The 22369-nt window shown below is 39.6% G+C and overlaps 1 protein-coding gene across 5 annotated transcripts in view; it reads left to right on the forward strand.

The window, feature by feature from the left end:
* LOC112163902 overlaps nucleotides 1-21791 on the forward strand; it is a 33936-nt gene extending 12145 nt beyond the window's left edge. For 4 of the 5 annotated variants that reach the window (XM_040506765.1, XM_040506768.1, XM_040506766.1 and 1 more), the window contains one exon: nucleotides 44-1666. In XM_040506765.1, coding sequence (XP_040362699.1) covers nucleotides 91-1521 — 1431 coding nt within the window. In that variant the 5' untranslated portion in view covers nucleotides 44-90 and the 3' untranslated portion in view covers nucleotides 1522-1666. Of the gene's footprint in view, nucleotides 1-43; nucleotides 1667-18821; nucleotides 19139-19379; nucleotides 19538-19632; nucleotides 19720-21079; nucleotides 21315-21507 lie in introns of those variants that run through there. The other variant, XR_005800168.1, reaches the window with a different exon arrangement.
* The last annotated feature ends 578 nt before the right edge of the window (nucleotides 21792-22369 follow it).

Here is a 22369-nt window from a genome sequence, read left to right on the forward strand (position 1 = left end):
TGAGATTATCCCAGGCTGACTCGTTTGCTGTTTTTTTTTGTAGAAACTCCACTGGGTAACAAAGCGAGCTGTGACGCCTTTGTGAAAGCCATGGACCGCGCTGAGATCGACAACTTCTTGGAGATCATGTACGCTTCCGAGCTGGTGGCTCAACAGACGGTTGTGAACCCGGAAAAGCTGGCGCTAAGCCCGTCCGTGGTTCCTGTGGTGCTATCCATGCCACACCACTCCCATGTTGGTGGTGACGGGCTGCCTGCCGTTCAGGCGGGGACTGGTGTGGTAAGCGAGGCGGTGCCGCAGAAAGAGAGAGCGCCGGCCACCCGACGCGGGGTGCACAATAAAATAGTGCTCCCAGCGGAGGTCGTCACCATTGCGGGGTTGGAGCTGCCGATGAGGGGATCGAGGCCTGCTCCCGCTGGAAGCACGTGGGTGCTTCAGCGAAAACGCCGTCAAAATGACTCTGGCGGGGAAGAGGAGGATGACGTGGAGATCACTGGGGCCCGCCAGCAGAAGAAGGCACGACAAGCTCCGCCCAAGGCTCTTGCGGACGTGGCGAAAGAGGTGGCCGTGAGCGACCTAGACTCATTTGCCGTGTACGCCGAGTTCCTAAATGATGGTGAGCGGGAGTTTCTTTATCACCTCTGCGAGCGGCTGGGGTTCAGCGGGAGCAGGCCTCGATTTGACCAATCGCCCTTCAACACAGCATTTGGGCACATCTCTGTTGGGCTGCACGAGATGTTTCTAGTGGCGTCGAAACAGCCCCGGGTTGAGCGGGAGCTCAGGGAAGAGGTGGCGGGCCTGCAGAGGGACTTGGGGGAGGCCCAAGACAGGTTGGCTGATGTGGAACGACGCCTGACAAAGGCCGACTGTGATGCAGCAGATGCCCGTGGCAAGTTGGTCGTCGCCATTGAGCGGGACCTGGAGCGGAACGATCAATTCTCCAAGTTGGAGCAAGATATGTCCCTGCTGCAAGATCGGGTGGCTGCCAAGGATAAGAAGGTTGAGATCCTTCAGCGGGAGTTTGCCGCCAGCCTGGCCGAGGTTAAACGGCTGGAGGGTGAAGTCGCTCGCCTGGGGGCTGAGGGGAGCCGGGCTGCGGCCGCCGCTATGGAGTCATTCAAGCAGTCGACGGAATATAAGAAGGCGCTGACTGAAGCGGCGAAGGCTGGTGCCCTAGCCAATGTGGAGATGCTACAACAGAAAGGCACCATTGACTGGGCGAAGGCATCCATGCCGGTCGTGCCTCCAGCTAAGGATGCTCCGCCGGCAAAGGGTATTGCCCCCTCTCAGGTTGATGGTGCCCGCTCGGGTAGTGGGGAAAGTGGCACATATCCAGCGGATGACTCCCAGCGGACTCCTACCCAGTCGGAGGTGTCCCATGCTGGGTTCTTGGAGGCCCATACCCAGGCGGATGGTATAATAGAGACCCCAAGTCCTACTGCCCGCGGATCTGACCAGACAAGCCGCCAACATCCGCCGCCGCATGCCGAAGGAAGCCGAGCCAACCCAGCCAACCCTTGAAAGATGGAAGTCATATATTTTTTTTGTAGCCGCTGAGGCATAATTATCTGATGTAATGAACTTTTTTGGGTGGGGAGTCCCAGCCCTAAGTATATGAAATTTCGGAATTTGGTTTTTTTTTTTTTTTTTTTTTTTATGATGTCTGTACCGCTAGAGTTTTGACAATTTTGCTTTTGTCAACGAATGAAACATTAAAGGAATTAAAATTGGTCCAAGTGCACAATGTATCGGACGTGGTCCGCTGACTGGCGTTGCCAGTTGCCCCCGGTGCTAGACTTGGTAACAATGGTTTGAATAATTCCTCGTTGGGTGTGTGTGTTTGGTAGGGTGGTAAGGCTTTGGTCTCATATATAAGAGGTCAGGAGTTTGAGCCCCATCAAGGGTGGGAATGGGGTGGGGTTTTTTTTAAAAAAAAAAAAAAAAAAAAAAAATTCCTCGTTTCATTAATAGCTGACTGATCAGCGTTTTATAAAAGCGGGGTCGTACCCGTTGGGTAACTTCCCTTAGCTAAATATTGAACAAAAATTTAGCTAAGTCAAGATGCTCTTGGGTAGCGGCATGACTATTTGTAGTAATATCGAAGGTGTTCGGTACTCCAAGGGTGGGTCGTTGTGACGCCATCCTTGTCCATTAAGTAGAAGGTGCCTGGGCTAACGACTTCTACAATTTTGTACAGGCCTTCCCAAGTTGGGCGGAGTTTTGTTGGCGGTGGTATGACTTCCTTCATTACCCAGTCCCCTAGTTGGAGGTTGCGGCCTTTGACCCTAGCGTTGTAGAAACGCGATACCCGCTGCTTGTTTTGCAGGTTGTGCAGATGGGCTTTATGTCGTTTTTCCTCTAGGAGATCCTTGTTAAGGTTGACTCCGTCGCTGTTGGTCTCTGGGCAGTAGCCTTCAACCCTAGCGGTTGGTTGAGTTACTTCGATAGGCAGGACGGCCTCAGTTCCGAACATCATACAAAATTGAGTTTCACAAGTGGCGGAAGTTGGGGTCGTTCTGATGGCCCATAGAACTTCCGGGAGTTTCTCCGCCCACAAACCCTTGGCCTTGTCAAGCTTCTTCTTTAGCAGCTTCTTGATTATCTTGTTTGCTGCTTCGACCTGGCCGTTGGTTTGGGGGTGAGCGACATATGCAAAACGCATCTTGGTACCCAGGTTGGCTGTAAAAGAGATGAGTTCCTTGTTATTGAACTGTGTGCCATTGTCTGTGATGATTGTATGCGGGACACCGTAGCGACAGTAGATGTTCTTCCAGAGGAAGTGAATTACCTTGGTAGTAGTTATTGCCGTCAGGGGCTTCGCCTCTATCCATTTGCTGTTGTAGTCGATAGCAATGATGATGTATTTGAACTGTCCCTTTGCGGTTTGGAATTTGCCCATCAAGTCCAGGCCCCACGTTGAGTGAATCCATGGACCGATGATCACCTAAAATGCTCTGCTTACCGATTCAGAATGAGAAGAGGAGGAAAAAGAAAATAGGAAGATAGGAAAAAATAAATATAAAAGAAAAAAAGAGTGAGGGTATAATAGACATTTCACAGTGTAAAAAATGCCACGTCACCGATTTAACAGAGATTTTGACGGATAATTGACGGCAAGGACTAATTGGGTGAAATTGGAGAGTTTAGGGACTTTTTAGGTGAAATTGAAATGTCAGGGACTGAAACGTCGACTCCTTATAAGTATAGGGAGTAAACAGTATTTTGTCCTTTTTTTAATTAAGGAAATGACTATATTAAGAGGCCATTAGCCATTAAAGTTACAATCATACTGCAATGCATCAGCAATGTAGTTTGGTGGTCTGGTGTACTAGAAACAACTTTCTCTATCTTCAAAAGCAAGACAAGCTAGTCTATGTGCCACCCCATTACAAGTTCTTGGGGCATGACAGATTGAAATGTTACTAAAAGACTGTATAGAGAATTTAATATCATCCACAATACCTCCCAGGACCACCAAATCATGATTAGTGTTTTTTAGATCATTAATGATCTCTAGGCAATCAGTTTCCAACACCACGTTGTCCACTTGCATAGACCGAAGTAACTGTACTCCTTCTTTGATGGCCTGCAACTTTGTATGTTTAGCATAACTCATATTGGTTACAGGGACTGCAAAAGCAGCCTGAAACCTGCCCAACTTGTCCCTGAGACCTCCCCCCAAGCCCCCAAATACTTGGTTCGGAAGATAGCTCCCATCAATGTTCAATTTCCATCTTCCTTCAGAGGCCGGTTTCCACCTCTGTCTAGGCTTGGCCCCTGCAGGTTTGTGCACCTGCCGAGCTTGCCGAAACTCCTCAAACCAGGCTGCGGAGCTTAGAAAGATATCATGCACAGATTGATGGGTGCCATACCACCCCATGTTGTTTATATTCTTCCATAGTGACCAGAGCACCATCAATAAATGATCAAACAATTCTTGCTTAAGAGGTGTGACATGATCCAACATCCAATCCTTGAATTACAGATTTGGTAGCAGACTATTACCCAAGTGAAAGGGAGATGCAGCAAGAAGAGAAAAAGCAGTAGGACACTTACAAAGTATATGTGTTATGTCTGCAAAACGATAAGGACACAGAGGGCAGTCAGTTTCACCCTGAAAACCTTTCGACCTCAGTTTGATTCAAGTAGGCAAGAGATCGTTACATGCCCTCCAGAGACATATTTTCACTTTACCAGGCACATTTTCTTTCCACAACTTCTTCCATAGGCCTTCATAAGGATACCCATTAGAGGTGGAGGCAAGGGCATTTCCAAGCACCATTTCTCTTGCAATCTAGTATGCCGTCTTTATCGAATAGAAGCCTTTTCTCTCAAGGCTCCAAAAGAGTCTATCTTTCATTTGTCTGCTGCTAAGGGGTATGCATAATATGTTTTGTACCACTACAGGAACAAAGATGGAATTAATAAGAGAAGTTTTCCATTCTCTTCTACTGTGGTCAATGAGATCCTCCACCAATTCAAGTTCACATCCCAGAGGTTTCTGGACCTGGTATTGCTGACATCCAAGAATCCATCTATCACTCCAAATATGCACCTGTGTGCCATCACCTATATGCCACTGCACTCCAGCTTTTAGCACCGGCCTCCCTTGCAATATGCTTCTCTAAGAGAAACTTGGTGAGTCCCCAAGCTCAGCGTCCCAAAAGGAATAGTGTGGGTGATACCTGGCCTTGTAAATCTGAGCAATTAAAGAATGTGGATTGGAAATAAGCCTCAAACCTTGCTTAGCCAACATTGCTAGGTTATATGCAAATATATTCTTGAAGCCCATTCCACCTTCCTGCTTAGTTAGACAAAGGCGCTCCCAACTCCTCCAATGAATTTTTTTCTTCTCCTTCAATGAATTTTTTTCTTCTCCTCCGTGTCACCCCAAAAGAAGGATGCAGGGGCATTGTTTGTGCCACATAACCCCTTAGGCAATAGGTAGCAATTCATAGCATACAAGGGCATTGTTTGTGCCACTGCTTTGATTAAAGTTTCTTTACCTGCACTACTAAGAATTTTGGACTTCCAGCTAATCAATTTCTTGGAAACCTTCTCCTTGATGTATGCAAAAATTTCAGTCTTCGACTTGCCCACCCTCAATGGCAAACCTAGATATCTGTCATGCTCCTTGACACATTTAACGTCCAAGATAGAAGCTAAATGGTTCTGGTCATCCTCGGAGACATTGTTACTAAACACCACGCTGCTTTTTTAAAAATTCACCTTCTAACCCGAAGCCAGTTCATAGATATTCAGGATTTGCCTATATTGATAGCACTCTTCCACAGTAGCAGTCCCAAATAAGAAACTGTCATCCGCAAACAATAGATGATGAAGAGTTGGAGCTTGTGGTGCCATTTTCAGACTAGAGATCGCATTTTCAGAAAAAAGCTTTATTGATTAATGCAGATAGCCCTTCAACACATATAATAAATAAGTAGGGTGACAATGGGTCTCCCTGCCTAATTCCCCTAGTAGGAGTGATTTGTGAAGAAGGTTCAAAGTGAATGAGAATAGAATACTTTACCGAGGTCACACACCTCATAACCATCTGTACCCAGTTAGGAGAGAAGCCCAACTTGGATAAAATAGCCTGCCAAAATCTCCATTCCAGGCGATCATATGCTTTGCTAATATCCAGTTTCAAGGAAAAGAAACCTATTTCTTGGTGCCTTAACTGATGCATGAAATGAGCAGCCTCTATTGCTACCAAAGTATTATCCGATATTAGTCTGCCTGGAACATAAGCACTTTGAAGTGGAGATATTATATCAGATAAACAAAAATTGAGTCTGTTAGCCACCACTTTGGAACTAATTCTGCAAATGACATTACAAAGTGCAATTAGTCTGAAATGTGTAGCATCTTTTGGGTCTTTGATCTTTGGAATTAAGTAGAGGTATGTGTAATTAGATTCCGGCCAGATTTCTCCTGTTTGAAGCATACAACGTACTGCCAAACACATCTTCACTAAAAATATGCCAATATTTTTGATAAAAAAACGGTGACATACCATCTGGTCCTGGGCTTTTTAGACGGATGCATTTGAAAAAGTGCTGTTTTGATCTCATCATCAGTGTACGGCCTCATAAGATCTTCATTCATGGAAGCAGTCACCTTACACGGTGTGGCATCCATCACCTGTTGCAAGGCCTCCCCACTCGCCCCTTCAGTAGCAAAAATGTGGGTAAAATAATCCAATAGAAGACGTTGAATTTCAGTGGGTGCAGACGGCCATTCCCCATTTTCATTAAGAAGGCCCCTGATAGTATTTCTACTCCTTCTATTACTAGCCCTTTGATGGAAAAAGGCAGAATTCATATCCCCATCCCGGAGCCACAACGTTCTTGATCGTTGTCTCCAATATCTCTCTTGCAAAGTAAGTAAGTGGCTGTATTTCACATGTAGCATACACTGCTCCTCATATTGTTGAGGTGAGAAAGGTTGTTGTATTATGTCATTTAACTTCTCCTGAATGACCCTCATTTCAACAATCTGCTTGTCAAAGTCAGTAAGGTGCCAATCCATAAGTCTCCGGCCAACAGACTTAATTTTGTACCCCAGCTGCCTCAAAGGATTTCCTCCTATAGGCCTCGCCTACTCTTGTTGGATGATATTGGAGCACTCCTCTCTATCATGCCATATTTCCTCAAACCTGAAGCGTTTACAACGCCTATTGCTATGTCTTCGTTCACCACTCACCTCAATCAGAAGTGGACAATGATCAGACTCATTAGGGTTTAAAGTAATGACCCTGCTAAATGGGAATTTACTCCTCTATTGTGGCGTTTGGAAGCCCCTGTCCAACCTTTCCTTAGTAAAACGATTAGACCATGTAAACCTGCTTCTCACAAAGCCCATGTCTATGAAACCACAAACCCACATGATCCTCCGGAAACTAGCCATTGCAGCAGCTGCTCTTGGGGGGCTCCCCGATTTATCTGCTAGGTTCATCACTACGTTAAAATCTCCCGCCATCAACCATGGAAAAGTGCATGGTTGACCGGCTAGGGTTCTGATAAGTTGCCATGTTCTGTCTCTCCCACCCCTTGCTGCCACACCATATATTCCCGTAAAACGCCAAAGATCCGTGCCCGGCTTACCAATAGTAGCGTCAATGTGGTTTGGCGAGTAGGTTCGTAGATCCACATGGGTATCATCGTTCCAAAGAAGAGCCAGACCTTGAGACCCCTCCTCATGTTCTACACAGATGCTCCCTTTGAAACCCAACTTGTTTCAAAGAGAATTAATTAGTCCTTTCTTGGCTAGGGTTTCAGCCAAGAAGATAAGACTTGGCCTCCTTGCCTGCACCAAGTCAATAAGAGCTCTTTGAGTTTCCCAATTCACTATGCCTCTGCAATTCCACAGGAGAATATTGCCCTGCAACATGACATCCAGGAGTTGGTTGCTGGAATCTCCGACTTAGTGGAGTCGAGAAAGGTGACGGCGCCTTAGGGTTTTTTTTTTTTTTTTTTTTTATCTGTGCCTGTTGACATATAACACCAGCTAGTCTTTTTACCATTGGTGAGGACAATTCGTGAAAAACGTTTGGGTGCGGCTAATCGGCTATTGCCACCCTGCAATTTGCTTTGTTCACCCTACTTACTCATTACACCTTATATTTTAATTTTAATTATTAAATTTACTTATCCAACCTATTTTTCTTTCCATAAATATCCTTATAAGATATATTCAATTGAAAAGAATTTTTTTAAAACTTAAATTTCTCATTTAATTTATACCAATAAAAAAATAAAATATATTAAATTTTCCTAATAAAATCATAATCAAATTTACTTTTTTTCTTTTTTCTTTCAATTTCAATGTTCGTCTATTTCAATTTATGTCAAAATATTAATAAGTTAATAACTATGAGCAATGAAGAAGTGATTGATTTTTTTTTTTTTGTATTTTAAATTTTTCACTTTCGGTGCTCACAAAGGGTACTGCAAATATTTTGATGAAGTTCACACTAATGGTTTTATGAATTGAATAATGAATTAACGATGAGAAGGCAACAAAAAGAAGAAAAATAGTAATAAATTCATATTTGAGTGGAGAAATGAAGATTAATGTTATCCAATTAGAAATTAAGTAGTATGTGTATTTAATTAATTGGTTATGTATTTATTTTTCTTTACATATTTGAATTTTAGAAAATTAGTGTATTTATTAGTCATTTGCACTTGGGTAATAGCCGCACCTAAACGTTTTCAGTCTTATTGTTTGAAAGCATACATGTTCTGCGGCTATGGTTTTTTGGGGGGGGGGGGGGGGGGGGGGGGGGGGGGGGGCGGGCCTGGGAGCTTACATCAAGTTAAACAAGTCAAACACGCATTATCTCATATGGTTCCCACCACCAGTTGTGTTGGTGAGAGTTGATATAACTCTAAGGTATCAAAGTGGCTTAGGTGTCTTAGACCACCACTTCAAGGGCGATGATTTCTCTAATAATTGAAGGGAAAAGATAGAGATGCTTAACAAACAGAAAATTCAAACCATGAGAGAGCAATCCACATCAAACATATGGATCAATAAATCTTGATGTAATCCTTGATCAAAAAGGGTCCCCAGTGATGAGCAAGTACTAAAAGATGTGTAATCATATTGCAAGTTGGAAAAGCACATAAATAGACAAGCGTTGTTCACTACTTCATTTGTTATATTAATCTTTATATAACAAGCGCTAAATTACTGGTGAGCTGTGAGACTGTAGAGGTCATATGTTCAAATTTTATTTATCTCATAAAAAAAGGTGGGGCGAAACAAAATTATTGTTTCTACTAAAAAAATAATAGTAATAATAACTAGTGGTAGTGACATGTGTGAGTCAAGAAGGCTCAAGACAATGCCCATGTCTATGGTACTTTCGTATTTTATTTCCCACACTAAGTTGGAAAACAACCAACTTTTTTCAGTGTACTAACCAAATTAACGAGCCCTTTATTTTCATTGTGGTAGGAATGAAATCTTTTTATCATTTTTAAAAATAAAAAAAAGACAAGCCCTTTATTTTCTTTTTTTTTTTTTTTTTTTTTTGCCTAGCTACTTTTATGGACAATTCAATGTATTTTGTTGGGTTTAATAACGTGAAATTCTTTAATGCTCAGCAACCATTGCACATGTTTGATGGCAAAGTCTTGTTAAATCGCTCTGATGATACTCTGGGAGGCTTAAATGTGCTCAACTAAAATACAAGCTCAACGAAAGCTATATATTAATTTAGGCTGAAAGCAACTTTTCATCACCCTGTTTTGGGTTAGGGAGAATTATGGTACTAGTCTTGATCAAAATTAATGCCATTTATAACAAAAATGGATAATCATCTCAAAAAATTAGCCCGTGTCTATTTGGATTATTGGTGGTTAGTGGGGTTGAAGCTACTAGAGAATTAATTTTTAATTTTTTTTAAAGGGAATCCAGCCTAGTTGGCAGGCTTCAACCCTATGCTTAATTTCATATATTATATTAATATTAAATTAGAGAGGGAGGGGCAGTGGCAGTGGCAGTGGCGGTGGCAAAACCAGATTTTGATTTAAGATGGGGGCACTCACGAAATATCAAAACTTAATTAAAAATAAAAATAATAACTAAAGTGATATACATCTTGTAAATTGTTTAAACCAATAACTATATATATCAACTTTTATAATTCAAAAGTAGAACAACAGCACTACATACATAATTGGGTCAGGATCAATGGACACACTATTTGACACAATTTTTTACACGTTATGTTAACCCTTAGATATTAACACATTCAATGGTCAAGATTAGTTATGGAAAATGACATGGTATTAAATTTCCTCCCAACAAAAACATAAATTTTGTTAAAAATTCTTTTCTAAAATAAAATAATAAGTCTAACAAGATATTAGAAAACAAAAAAACACGTTAAAAAAAAAAAAGATCAAAAGAGCAAAAACTCATTTTATGAATAAGAATGCCATTTTCCATTCTTTGGCAAAGTAATAAAGATGAAACAAATGAGAATTTCCTAAATATTGCGAACACAAGTTCTTCACAATTTTTTCTTTTTTATAAGAATTCTTTTGACAATCCATATTTTGGTACAAGAAATTTTAATCGTTCCATTACAAAATTGGTTTGTTGATCTTCTCCTAGATGTGTGTTTATATCTGTGTGTATGTGTTCTCTGACTATTTACAATTCACAAAGTCTAAAAACAATTAACCCCAATTTCAAAACCTGAATCATGCAATAAAGAGAAACCTACAACCATAATTTTGATGGATATGGTTTTCTAATTGTTCTCTAACCTATAACTGAGAATCAAAATTGTAGTGATCAATCATCTTCTTTCTCCCTCTCTACTTATTGTGGTTTTCTTGGCTTTATGTTCAATGATTCCTCCATGAATGTTTCTGGGTTATTCTTTATTTTTTTTTGATGTATTGAACAATTGGTCTATCAATCTTTCACTTAACAAGAATCTAAGATCGTGTTATGTTGTTCTTGCTTCTTTTTTTCTTTGTTCTTTTTGACTGTATTATCAGTTCTTAATCATTTTTTGTTAAACCTTTTATTTTATTTTTGTTTTTACAAAAGTTTTACGTTATTTTATTTTATTTTTTGTTAAGAATAAATTTTATGCCAAGTCATTTGCCATAATTAATCATGACCATTAAATGTCTTTATATCTGAGGACTCAAATGAAGTGTCAAAAAATGTGTCAAATATTGTGTCCATTGATCCTGACCCTACATAATTTATAATTAACTACATATGTAACATATAGTTACATACATTTTTCAGAAAGAAAAAGAAAAAAAGAAAAGAAAAAAAAGAGAAAAAAAAAGGACCCCTGGAGCTTACAATAAGGAGCATTGAACCCATACTCATGCTATTATTGACTCAATCAAACAACCACTACACCAAAGTAGATTTGTTACACCATGTTGAAGCAAAATATATATTTGTACCTAAACTCTAATGGGTCATGGGAACCACTAGGCCCCTATGTGGCTCCCACCCTGGGGAGAGGGTGGGGACATAAAACCTTAATCCCGAGTTACAGTAGAACAGTGACAATAGTTCTCGTAGAGTACATTTTGAATAATAGCAAAAATCCTATCTAACAAAACATCATCAATAAAAGATAAACTAGCAAGGTACAAGCTTATGCATGTGCAACACCATTTGCTTCACGGCAAATATGTCGAATTTCCACAGATTGAAAAACAGTTAAGTACTCCTTACAATCATAAAAAACGCAACTTACATCCGAGAATTTTTTGTCCTCATTCTTTAGTGCAACGATTAGAAGGGCAAAGTACCTCCCAATGTCTACTTCCGTCCAACCTTGGTGTATACCCAGAAGAAGACCAGCTCTACACGCCTCAACCTCTATATTAATAGCTGAGTGTGTGTAGAAAATGTCTAGCAATGGCTGCAATACCCATGCCCAAATCATCTTTGATCATCACACCAATACCTTCTTCACCATTAGCCACTCTAGAAGCACCATCATTGTTTATTTTGAGTCTACCCCGCAAAGGGCATTTCCACTTTGTCATGGGAGAATTAATCTAGAAAGGGATGATTGCGTAAATTATACACAAACTTAAATTTCTAACCAAATGTTGGAGATATGGTTAACAATTCAGATTGCTATCGATCTAAATAAGTCTTCTCTTTCTAAATTAACAAGACACACAAAATACACAGGTGAGAAAACAGAAAGAAAAGTCTAGTGAGAGCTAGGGTTTCAGAAAAAAAATTGTTCTCTCGTTCGACAGTGCGTCCAATAATGTTGTCGCGGGACAAAAATTGGCCTTTGGGTCTTTGGGGCAAGCTAATGAGGCTCCTATGGACCATCTTGGCTCAAAATTTCAAGACAAAGAGAGAGGATGGGGGCAAAGGGCATATCGCAGTACGTAGCGGCCAGTGGTTGTCGGATATAGTGGTTGACATGTTCGATTAGATCATAATGGAGGGTGGTCGGAGGCTGGGGAGATCGGGTTCTTCCCAAGTCTTTTTGCTTGACACTCCCTGGACCCGTGTCAGTGGATTTTAAGCACCTAATCCCAAATTCAAGGTATGAGTGTTACAAAGTAAAATGAAATAAAGCTCTTCCTTCTATGCTCTTCATTCTAAGCTCGGCCAACCCACTTCGGCTCGTCAAAATTTAATTAAGTACTTCTCTGCAAAAGGTATTAGTGATAGGTGACTGAGCAAACTGACAGGGCCGACCCCAAATTTCACCTTGAAATCCGAGGTAGCCCTGCGAGACCCACTTTTAAAGGAGATTTTACCAAAAATTTTGACATAACCTCCCCTAAAAGTAGGCAACCCAAGAACCTGTGAGAAACTAATTTCACTTCTAATAACCGAACCACAAACTCCTGGAGCCACCCTGCTCCCATATTCCAAACCACCTCACAATCAAAAAATAAAAATAATACGTCAAATACTTAAAGTTCAACAGAAGCTCCACAATTAAATACAAGAAACAATAATAGTTAGGTCATGAACCCTAGTTATAATTACTACAAGTCTGGGTCACAATTCCCATTGTAATCAGAGCAATCTAAAAACAGAAATTGAAATAGAGTTTAGTAGGTTAAACAGGTAATCTACAGAATGAGATATCAGAAGCAGATGCGGTCACTATGGCTCACTTCTAATGCGTCGAGCAGTAACGCTGTGAACTGGGCACTATGGAAAACATTTAAAAACGTTAGCGTGAGTGGACAAAAAAGTTAACAATTATAACAAAAGGAAAAAGGAAAGAGTTATATACTTTCCCACAATGGAACTTTGGAAAAATAAATTTCCGATGCATGCAAGATTTAGAAAACTTGTTTCTTAACTTCGAAAAGAACGTAAGAAAGAAAAAAAATCTAGCCCCGCTGGTTAAATAAACAATTAATATAGGGAAGGTGAACATCACCATACTGTAAAGAGGCTCCCAAGCTCGGGTCGGGCCTCTCAGGCCCTATCCTCAACTTCGACCCACAAACACAAAGTAAGTGAGGAGGACCCTCGACTGCAACTCACGTGAGGAGGAGAACAAGAAAATATAGTAACCTGAGTATGGTGGAAGATAAAAATCGAAAACCAGTAAATCTATAAAGGTTCCCCAAAAATATCACAAAAGAAAATACGAGTACGATTCCTAACCGTACTCGGAAAATCTCGTAATAATTCCGAATAAAGCAACGACGTGTCCCACACGTCAAATGAATTTCAAACAGGTAACAATTCGTAAAATTAAATTATAAATCCTAATTATTCTTCCTTCGAAATCCCATTTCGAAAAATAAATCATAAGAAATTCAAGTCGACAAAATGAATTAACTTAATTTCCAGAAATTACCTCGGAAAATCATTTGTCAAAAAAAACAAACAAACAATAACCATGTTATCCAAATCAAGCATAGAAAATTTAAAAATCGAAATCATGCTAGAAGCATTAACCAAATAAATAATGAGATAATCCGAAATTAAAATAATATGCTCGATAAATTTCATGCCAATTAGTAAAGCATTAACTTGATAAAATAAATGCATGCATCATTTCTTAAAATAAAAGTCCACTCACAGTATTCGGCTAATCCTGTCGTCGATCAATATTCTCTTCGTACGGAGACTCCTCTCATCCTGTACCAATAGCACTCGTAAAAATATAATTACAGGACGGGAATTTAAATTTATGATAATTAGAAATCAAAATTCTAAAGGTCTTCTTCAAACCCAACTCCGTCACTCCACATCGGATTCTATCCATCTACACTAATAATGTCAATTTGCCGATTTATAATTTCTAGGCAACTTCGAGAGAAATCCGACGGTCGGATTCTTGTAACTTGATAATCGAAATTCTAAATTTTCAGAAATTCATAATCGATTCAAAACTTCTCCAATCTTTACTAAATTCACATATTCAAGCTCTACAATAAATATAGGATTTAACAGGCTAAAAATAGGGACCAAAACCCTGCCCTACGCACCTTCACGCGCCACCCAAAGTGCTGGCGCGTAGGGCTCATGAGCCGCCGGCCACCACCACCAATGGCTACCAAATTTCATGCACAATATCGTCTCAACATTTCTAACAACTTTCTCAACTGTGGCAAAGTTAGAAAATACCTCTAAGTAGCCGAACAATTAAGCAACCCGAAGTACAGTGAAAATTTTCAATTATGATTTCTTCCTCCACACTTCGATCTGGGTTATGAAACATGGAGAGCATGAAGGGTGGTTCAAGGTGCTTCTAAAAAGCTTGGTTTTGTCGCCGGAGGTGGCCAGGTTTTTGAGAAATCTGCGTTGACCGAAATCTGCGACAGTAAAATTACGGGCTTGATTCCCCTCTTCTTCGGCCAAATCGTCGCAAGCCGCCACCCCAGGCATCTAGGATAGGAGGAGATGAGTCAACTGCCACCGGGTGCTAGCCCTTTAGTGGCGGATTGGCAGCTAATCACTACTAAAATAAGTGAATCACACGACACTTATCAGACAACACATTGATTTGTTAAACCGGTCATTTGTTCTCTTCTTATCCAACACATGGTCATAAAGATGGGATGTAATGAAATTGCAAAAACCCAGACAACAGCAACAACAACATCTGTTGTCTGAAAAGCCCAAAAAAAAAAATCTTGGCTAAAAAATTAGGACAATCTCGTACAAACCTTTAGCTCCAGCCTCTTTCCATTCCCGAACAAACCTCCCTCGCACTCAGCCCTACTTCCATTCCCGCACAAACCTCTGACTCTCACTCAGCCTTGCTTAGGTCAACCCCTGCAACCTCATTCTCATTCGATGACTTAAGGCTCAGATCTCAGTCATAATTGTCGTCATCCCTCGACCACGAATCCGAAGACTATTCTTGTTCCTCGAGAAAGCTGTGGACGAGCTCAGACAGACAAGGTGAGACGTCGTCACCGGATTGCTCATTCCTGCTACTGACGTAGCTCTCTCGTTCGATCGCTCATTAAAGTTCTACCAGTTCGGCGATGCTATGGATTCGGAAGACTTACCATTGCGCCGACCTCCTCGCCTCTTCACGGAGACAGAAACAGTAAAAACCACCACTAGTTCAACGGTGCTCTGGATTTGGAAGACTTACCGTTCGACGACGCATCGAAAGACTTGCACACTCTTCCAAGTAACCAATCCTTTGCTCTGATTCAGATCCTTGTTATGTAAATTTATGGAAATTTGAGTTCATTTTTAATTCGGATTCGTTGATTCAGGACCTTTGTCTTCGACTTTCGCTTCCAATTCAGTTTCTGAGGGCTTTTGTCTTCGTGTTGCTTATCAGGTAGCTCTCTATTTTATGTCTTTCTCTCTGCTCAACTCTCAATGTACTAGATATGGATTTTGGTTGGATGATTTTGGGTTTGCTTAATATGGGCGTAGTGTGATAGTTCTTGTTGCAATTTTACTTGCTTGTATGGTTGTCAAGAAAATTTGGAGAAAGAAATTTGGTATTTTCAGTTATGCTTCATGATTTGAGTAAAGAAATGAATTCTGGAAATGACAATTTTTGGTTGGGTTGAAGTCCTAAAGAAGCAACAAGAGATGAGGCAGGTTGCATTGTTGGTATAGGAGGCAGACTGGCAGAATCAACTGGGCTTTAGAGCAGGCCTTCAATTTGAAGCCTGATAGCAGTGAGATTGGGGATGATTTCGTTGTTTTTCGAAGACTGATGATGGAATGATGCTCTGGTATATATGGTTTTCCCTTTTTTTGCCTTTGTTTTCAGTTATGATCCCCAATTTGATAGGGTTTTTTCTTCTATATTTTGCAGGTATCTTGAACAAACAACTAATTTTTTTGGTTCCTGGTAATCGTTGCTCTCTGCTATTGTAACGCCCCAAATTGCACCTCATCAGCTTGAGCACGTCACAGTGCCGCGTGTCTCTAAGACATAAACTTAATGTTCAGTTTACATCCTAAAAACCCGCAAGGCAATTTAGTTAAGTGGCTTTTCGTAAATAGCGTAGCGGAAACGTTGAATTACTTTTTGAGGTGAAAACTTTTTAAAATCAAGTATCGAACTTATTCGTCTAAAGCGCTTCTAGATCACTACTAGGGTAAATAAGAATTGGTACACTCCGGTACAAGACGAAAAGGAATAACAAGTTTCAAATTAACGACTCTCAAGAGATAGAGTTCAAGACTAGACATGGAACCTGAATTCAGTCACTACCATTCACCGAAGCTATCTCCGCGCACCCTGCTCCGTCCGTTAATCCTGTCACCAGTGCACAGTACCTGCATCCACACTATTGTAGGGGTGAGCTTTCGTCCTCGCTGCTCATTGGGAAATCATCTCGACTAGGTTTGAAAACAATGTAATATTGCTTTGTGGCCACAGTATAAAAACATACTCAAAACCATGTCATTAAAAGGACGACAAACTTTAAAATAAAAAATACTCTCTTGAAAATCGATGCATGTTACTCAAATCAATACGTGCGCACCAAATATTACCTGATGGCCGGTCCCATAGACCCACTACACAACCTTACCTCAAATTAATTTATCACCAGGTAAGCGTAGCGAGAGCGTCCGCTACCTAGCTACACACACGGATCGGGTCGTCATTGCAATCGCGCACCGTCCGACTGGTGTAACTAACCCTCCGGAGGTTTTGGGGATAGAACCCAAGGAAGTCAGAGCCACCTTTCGCTCTCAAGCCATCACATCTCTCACGGTTTGGTTAGTACGCATTGCATTTTAACATAACCAAACCACAGACTTAACATGCATCATTTAAACAAAAAGCGTAATATAAATAAACCGCTAATCGAGGAGAGTCCCGAATCCCCTACCTGGATTCCGATGCTTTACTTCACATACTCCGAGAATCACGAACCTTCCGTTCCTCGGGTAACTGGAGTCCTAGATTCCAACATATTGCTCGTCAATATCTCACAATATTTAGAGTCTCGACAATCAACAAATCATCAAACCAACTTTTCCTGGTTTGACCAGGATTGACCACATTGACCAAACTTCGACTAAGTTTGACTGCATTGACCAATTATATTAGGTGCATTGAAATTTACTAAGGGCACCCGATAACCTTCTTCTCTGCATTTTACCATTATTACCCAAGAACGAAACTTGGCTTTCTCACAACACGACTTACAGTGAGCATCAAAATGAACAACTAGAGTTTCAAACATTGTCATGATCCTCCAAATTTCCAAACATAACCCAACTGACCCATAATTCCTTTCTTTTTCAATACAAAGACAATTTGATAGAATCAAACATATAATCAGGGAGATCAATTCCCAGCAACCATATAACCAGTTCTAACTTCAGCAACCTCCAAAAACAAGAATAAACTCTTAACCGAAATCCACCCAAACTTTTGACAAGAATCTCGAAAAGGACAGTACCATTCCAAGAACTTGGATTACCTTTGACAAACAATTGACAGAACCGGATCATAATCCAACTTCATCAGTTCGATCTGCTCGGTGACCCAAGCTTCATCCAAGTGTCAAGTCGGGCTCCAGGACGTCGCAGTTGAACCCAGGAAACCGAAAAAGCCACCGTCGCCAGTAGCTCCATCGAACCCGATAACACCCAAAAGAGCCAGTCGATCAAAACTCAATCAAATCCAAAACTAAACTCAGCAAGACGTAGAGCATGACGGGAGGACCAAAATCCATACCTCATGCATCGCCGACGCTCGCCGGAAATTGCAGAAACTCTGCCGGAAAACTCGAAGCTTTCGGGCTTTCGTTCTCTCTCCTCGCTCCATGCATGGACGATCTGTGACCATAGGCAGAACCATAAAGACAAGACGCGTCGAACATGACCGGTGCGCCGTCATGTCGTTGCCGTACGGGGGAGTTCCGGTTGGGTCACCGTCGCGGGTCTCGAGCTGGAGAAATGGGTCGATACTTCTGTTCGTTTCTGGAACAATCTAGTGCGTCCATCAAGTGTCTCCTCTATTATATACTTTCCCTTAAATGATTTTGGATGGTTCAGATGAAGCGGTGAATGGTTCAACGGCTCAGATCGTGCCAAAACATTTCCCTTTTAAATAAGATGAATTTCCATAATTCACAGACTTCGGAAATTCATAATAAATAGCTCCGGTGTCGGAAAAATTCCCCGAAAATTCTCACATACTCGTAACGTCGCGTACTTTATTATAGACTCCAAACTTTGAAGATTCCACCTCGTGAAAAATCCCAATAATTATTACCGAAGACCTTAATAATTTCCTAGATCATCAAAATTATTCCAAACGATCTCATCTTATCTCAATAAATTTTTCCGGGGCTCACAGATATTTCCTTTCCCATTCCCATTTAACTAATTTTGGTTTCCCAATTGCATATTTTCTATTATTTTTTTCCTGTCATCACTATGGATTATGTTTCATAGATTCTCAAAGAAAAAAATGAAAAGTTCTAGAATTTCATTTGATTTGATCCGCAAGTAGTAGAGTTGTTGAGAATTGGTTTCTACATTTATAGCTAGCCTTTTGCTATATATGGTTAGTTGATTTTTGGAAATCAATATCAACTATAGTAGAATTGTATTGGACTGTGATCATTCAATTATGTCTTATGATTATAATTGGGAATCATTCCCAGTGGCATGTTAGTTTGGTTGTCCCGGAACATTGACATAAAATTGATATGCAATTGTGGAGTTGTTTATAAATTGATTTGGATGCTAAGAATTTGATTATGGTTTTAGTAAATGATGGAAATTATTAAGGTTCACTCTAAATTGCATCAGTTGATAGTTGTAAGCTTTGTATTGTAAAGAAGGGTTATTGTAATGTCTATTTACGGGGGCAAAATGGTTTTGTTCAGGGCACCAGTAATCCAATTACTCAAATCAAATGTGTTCTTAAAGAAGACATTGAAGTTATGCAACGAGGACATCATTGGCTCTGGAGAGTATGGGACAATTTATATACTTACACAGGATGACACCATGGCCTTTGCTGTGAAAAGATTGAACAGAGGAAGTGCAGATAGAGATCGAAGATTTGAGAGGGAAATTGAAGCAATGGGGGATATAAAGCACCGGAACATTGTGACTCTTAATGGATATTACACTGCTCCACATTGTAACCTTCTTATATACGAACTGGTAGCTGATGAAGGCTTGGATGGAGTGCTTCATGGTATACCATATATTAATTCAATTTCTACATTGCTAAGATTTATACATTTGAGTTTCAGTATTAATTTAGTTTGCTATATTTGAAAAGTGCAAATGAAATGCTGATTTGAAAGTAACTAGTATTTGAAACATCAGAATTCCCAAGGAACACGAATAAAAGTTGAGTTCTTAAAGTTTTCAATTTCATGGTTATTAATCAACCTGTTCACCAATTCTTTGTGTCTACTGTACATGCAACGCAGATCACTATCCAACAAGCATTTGGATTGGCTGTCCAGATACAAACTAGTACTAGGTGCTGCAAAGAAGAATATCATATCTTCATTCCAATATGAAATTGAAGGAGACGACTGATTCGAGAGAGAGGAAGAACTTGGGGACAGGAAGAACATGAATATGGGTATTGATTGTTCTTGGAACCATTAATATATACGAGAAATTACTGGATACATGAAATTTTGAAGTTATTTTTCACTGGATTCTGTACTTTTGCAGTTTGTAATTGTCTCTTTGACTGGATGGGGTGTACTTATCTTTAGTGGATACAAGTTTTTCACCAGAGGCAAAGGCAAGAAGGAAGAGGTATTTCATGTTCTTTTAAATCTTGAGCATCATCATCATCATCATCATCATCATTATTATTATTATTATTATTATTTTCTTTCTCTCTTTTATTTTGTTAAAATTTGGCCTAGACATCAGATATGGAAAGTGACATGAGCATGCCAAAAGAGATGTAGGATGCCAAAAGCATAATTAGAGTGCTCAAATGTATAAATAACAATTTATGCACGTATGTTTACAATTACTGTTTTCTTGATCTCCATGCAAAAAATCTTGGAGAATAATTCTAAAATTCACCTCTTATTTATAGAGGATTGGTATTCAATTGTTAGTGGTTTGGATGAACTAAAATTTGCAATTATTATCATATCATATGGGACCATTGTTAAAATATGGCCGTCTTTAGTATATTATCACGAAATGTTGGTTTCATATGAAGTTGTCACATAGAGCAACCAATGGATCAATTTAGCTAGATTTAGGTTTGGTCAGGCCAGTATAGTGTGCTTTTTCTTCAATAGGTTTCTTAGTTTCGCTTGGACCACCATAGTAAACTCTAGCATCTGAGAAAATAAACTGAGTTGAACTGCAACAGGTAAGCATTGTTGGATATGTCTGACCTGAATGGCCTGGCTGCATTCCAGTAGGAGTAACTGATGTAACTATGGCCTTTATATTGTATATTTAGCTTTTGCTGACTACTACTTATTTGCTTTCAAAAACTGGTGGAAGCATCACAATGAGGTGTTCGGAGTTTTAAATCATCCCAGAACTTCAGGGTAATAATGAGTCTACTTGGATATAAAATGTCTCAACATTTCATTTTGTTTGTCTGCAAATGATTTATGATGAGTACGTGGAGAATGATGATATACATTAATTAAAGTTGAGTTATTAGCTGTATTGGGAATGTGTCTCCTTCATTGCTGAACACTTTTTATTGTCATTATTGTTGTTTTTTTTTTTTTTTTTTTCTGATCGATTACAACCTCGGTTGTTTTGTGTGGTTTTTAAGGTTTATTTTTGGAATTTCTTTTCATGTATTTAGTTCTTAGATATGGTACTTGATCTCTTGGTTATTGATGTTTTGAGCTCAAATATTATAGCATGAAATTGATGTTGTAATGGTTTTTAACTTTCAGAGTTAATCTTTATGTACATTTGGTATGAGATAGTCTGATGCATTTGATGAGTGCTACATATGTGCATTTTTTTAGTTCATGACAAGCTACGTCTGGAAATTAGGTACATTTCAGCTTCAAACACTTCCTCCCCATGACTTAATAAGCAATAATATATCTGCCAAGTCCTGAAAACAAGAGTTGATGTGTCTTAATTTTTCTTTTAGTTGTACTCAGTAATTGAGCATTCTTGACAGAATGGTAGCACCAGAAACATGGAAGCAGCTTTGAAACAAAGCAAAGTTAACTGAAAAGCTCCACACAGCAAAGATCTGGAAGCAGCTGCAAAGATTCATATGATACCCTCTTTCCATTTCTCATGTGTTCAGTCATCCACAACCAGCTTTTGGTTTGTCTGAAGACCTTGAACTTGCTCTTGAAGCCAAGAAGTTATAAGTACAACATGGGAATAACACTGAATGCCTTTTCAAGGTAAAACAATACTGCTTGAATATGCTTCCTTTATGATTCTGAAGCTTTTGTCTCATAGTTCTATTCTTAATTTGTTATTAAAGACTATTCATCCTAGCAGGCTTGCTGTATGTATTGGATGCCGTATATAAGTTTGTGGTTCTGAGTTATTGGATGGTTTTCTGAACACTAAGAGCAAATTAATTTGTTTCAGTGGGAGAAAAGAGGGAAAGCAGCATATACCCAGCAACACATTAATGAAGTCGGAAACGAGTAGGCAAAATTTGTTGTTAAAACATATATGTAAGCAGTAGTATTGCATCTAGTTAGTGGTTGGTGACGTATTTTGGTAACCTTGATTTTACAAGATAGAAAATATTATTACTTGCTAGATTGAGGTTTTTGGTTAGGATTGCTGGATTTGATCGTATCTGGATATAACTATGTACTTTTGGAAATGTTTTGGATTGACAATGTAAGAAATAGATGTAATTGATATATGAAAATGTTTTATTTTGGATTTGTTTGGGATATGATTGAACATTCATATTTGCAACAATTGTGCAAAGATGACTGTAGTTGCCAAAGGTATCACACAACAAAAGGGTTCACAAAACCATTGTCTGAGGTCCACTTACATATCACATCTAGAAACAACAAATAATACATGTTGTCTGAACTTCATTTCAGACAACAGAAATAACAAATTGACGTTGTGTGATCTCCATTCTGGTAACATATACAATAAAGTTACTGTCGTCTGATATTGAAATCAGACAACAGATATAACAATAACATGTTGACTGAGATTCATAAACCACAACTAAATATAATAAGAATTGTGGTCTGAGTTCCTATTAGACGACATATCCCATCAGTGGACTGTTATACCTTATGCAAATCCTACAACACAAACAAATTACTAACTGTTGTCTGAGTTCCTATCAGACGATAGATTCCTAAATCTTCTGTTGTTTCAATTGCATAACACACAACAAAAACAATACTGACGCTTGTTGGAGATTCATTTCAAACAACAGAGTCATTCCAATAGTGTGGTGTGATATTCATTTCAA

This window comes from Rosa chinensis, chromosome 5 (assembly GCF_002994745.2).
Source record: "Rosa chinensis cultivar Old Blush chromosome 5, RchiOBHm-V2, whole genome shotgun sequence".
NCBI classification, from domain to species: Eukaryota; Viridiplantae; Streptophyta; class Magnoliopsida; order Rosales; family Rosaceae; genus Rosa; species Rosa chinensis.